This window comes from Zingiber officinale, chromosome 11A, assembly GCF_018446385.1.
Source record: "Zingiber officinale cultivar Zhangliang chromosome 11A, Zo_v1.1, whole genome shotgun sequence".
Taxonomy (NCBI): Eukaryota; Viridiplantae; Streptophyta; class Magnoliopsida; order Zingiberales; family Zingiberaceae; genus Zingiber; species Zingiber officinale.
The window spans coordinates 76578111-76581166 of record NC_056006.1 but is presented as its reverse complement, the minus strand read 5'-3'; the positions used below and the strand labels follow the sequence as shown (position 1 = coordinate 76581166).

General features: G+C 46.8%; 1 protein-coding gene across 1 annotated transcript; it reads left to right on the top strand.

The window, feature by feature from the left end:
* The first annotated feature begins 241 nt into the window (after positions 1-241).
* On the top strand, positions 242-2771 carry LOC122031480 (transcription factor MYB20-like). The gene is made up of 5 exons (XM_042590592.1): positions 242-370; positions 1252-1325; positions 2251-2285; positions 2355-2484; positions 2666-2771. Exons 1-5 carry the CDS (start codon positions 242-244, stop codon positions 2769-2771), a joined length of 474 nt encoding a protein of 157 aa, XP_042446526.1.
* Positions 2772-3056: the final 285 nt, after the last annotated feature.

The following is a 3056-nucleotide window of genomic DNA, read 5'->3' as shown; positions in this document are numbered from 1 at the left end:
GAGATCTTACCTTCACTTGATCTCTGATTTTCATTTAGATCACTATCGCTTGCACAGATGTTGGCCAGCTGCAACACTAGCTACGACTGCACGCCAGCAACAGTGAGTGTGGTACATCCCCAGCGGAGGGAGCAGTTGGATGGTAATCGAGGCGATGAAAAGGCATCAACGTCTAGCAACCAGAGAGGTCGATTAGGGCAAGGGAAACAGTGGCATCGGCTCAAGGAAATGGGTGGCAACGATGGTCACGGTGCTGGCCACGGCTGCAACTGGCAATGTAGCTATGGCTAGTCGTGTCTGGCCGACAGCGTCGGGTGGTAGCCTTGACGGGGCGGCGGCGACCGATGGATTGCAAGAAGCGACGCCTCTTGTTTGGAGTCGACATCGAGGGAGGAGAGGCGCACGGCGTCGGCCGAATTGAAGGAGGCACAACACCGAGAGAGGGAGAGGGAGAGACGGGGCAGTACGATGGGAGGGTTGGCACCGTGGACCCCTCACGATGGTGACGGCTACGGCATCACCGGTTGGGTGGCACTGCATCGACCGGCAATGTTGAGCAGGGATGCGAGAGGGAGAGGAGAGGAGGCGGTGGATGAGATTAGGGAGAAGAGATAGGGCTTAGATTTTAATACTTATAACATTAGGTTAATTAATTTTAACCTTATGTGAATTTCAGCAATCAACTTAATCAATTATCACTTAAGGGATATTCTAAACATGCTTTCTCCTAGCCCAACATATCCTTCCCCTTACAACGTGTCATATAGACTCAGTTTAAATCCCTAAAAATTTCTAAAAAATTTTGAAAAAAATCCAATAAGGTTATTTCTCCAATAATACTTACTATTTATTTGTCATATCTTACATCTTGAGTAGGTGCTTTTTTAGAAGATGAGTCTTGGGGCCTTCTGCTCAGCCCACATCATCGAAGGGCGTGTGGAATAACACTCAATGATACGTAATCGGGGATGGGGCACAGGCAAAAGGTTGAACGGCTGCGTAGGTACTTGCATGAATTCGCTCGGAGAAGAAGGAATCGGTTGGAACCCAGTTAGGCCCTCCACTTGAGTCCCTCACTCTGTATAAGGGCCTATCATCGATACAGCCGAGTCGTTCCTCAAAGGACCCTCGATTGTTGCTTGTTGTTATTGCACGAGCCTCTACGCTCGGGCAGTTATTAGTAGCTCAAAGTCTTCTTGCGATAAAGTAACTGTCGTAAATCGTTTGATCTCCTTCATTTTCACGTTTCAGATTCAGGCTAAGTTCCCACACATATTGCCAAATTTGATCCTGTCTGAAATCGAGGAAGATGATATGCTGGTTATGTGGCTCAGACATTGACTGTGAAAGGACTCTTAGCTGGAAGAAAATGACACCGAGTGCTCCTGTGTGTCAAATACAGAGAGTAGAGAAAAAAATATCAGCAACCGGGCTAAGGAGGGGTTCCTGGCATAGACATTCCGACGTTCAAGTCAAACAGGTTACCGAGAGGAATGGAATGCAGTGAACAGTAAAAAATGAACAGTGGAATATGAGTGTGTAATGTTGCGTAGCATCGTCTCACGTACCTGCGCTTGTAGATGGAAATCCATTTATATAGTATTACTTTTTCTCTTTACATGGATCTTGATGCATTATTAAAATAGGATTGACCCTTCTGACATTCTAACACCTTTTTAAAAACGGGCCTACCACCTCTGTGATTCTCAAAGGCGAAACTTTGTCGTATTACTTACACAGGACATATTTTCTTGATCCTCTTACAATCATTACACAAAACACCAAAAAAAAAATTAGGTCGTTAGGTTGATGGACTCTTAATGTACTTTGCCCCCCTATCGTCCGATCGGACATCGTTCGCAGATGGGGGTGGGTCGGATTAAGGAACGATGTCACTTTCAAAGTCTCGGCCTCCGCTTGGCCAAAGAATCCGATCGGCCCACATGCCTATCTTCTCCGATCGGGTCGTAGGTACAGTCAGCAAAAACACTCGGTCGATACATGTGATCGTGTTAACTTCGGGTGGAGGAATACTTGGCTCTGGGTGGCACTGACACAGCTCGAAGTTTCATCGATCTTGAGGGACTCAGGATCCGGTCAAATAAGCGGTCCGGCCGACTAGACCACTCGGCCAAGACACGTAACTGTACTAGCCCTGTGCGTTGACCTTTTCTTGACTTTGACCACCACATCATTTGACTTTCTTAACTTCGACCCCAAACGGGGACTCCACCTTATTCACGGTATCAGCATCCATTGTTGGCGCCTGGTGCCGAAGCTTGCAGGTGTGCATGTTGTTCCCCTCTGTCAATAGTTTGTAGATCACTGTAATGCAGGTTCTGTTGCCTCTGCAGGTCTGATGAGATGTGGGAAGAGTTGCAGATTGAGATGGACTAATTACCTTCGTCCTCACCTCAAACGAGGAGCCATTTCTCAAGAAGAAGAGGACCAAATCATCCAACTTCATTCGCGCTTCGGTAACCGGTATATATGCGCATATATTCGAGGAGCCATTTCTCAAGAAGAAGAGGACCAAATCATCCAACTTCATTCGCGCTTCGGTAACCGATATATATGCGCATATATTCGACGCTCACCTCGTGATCTTTCTATCATCAGTTTTCTTGAGTCTTTATTGTTTTACTTTGTCGATGACTTCATTTAGGTGGTCCAAGATAGCATCGCATTTCCCTGGCCGCACTGACAATGAAATCAAGAACCACTGGAACATCCGGATCAAGAGAGATTTAAACTCCAGGACTCGAATCTAGTGACTCGTAAACTCATCGATCATCAACTCTCCGGCATTTCTTCACAAGCCTCTGCTTCACGTGCCAAAGAGATGGGCACGGATGTCGACGTTTCAGATATCGCAGTAAACCTGGAGGACAGATTCAATCCGAGTCAAAGCAATTGGATTGTTGACGCTTTTGGAAGCTGCAACTCTTCCTTCACGACTGATGACTCGCTCTTCCCTGCTTCCGTACACACACTCTTCTTAGTATGAGTGATTCTTTTCCGCCATGGGAGACCATGTGCCACCCCCTCGAAGACCA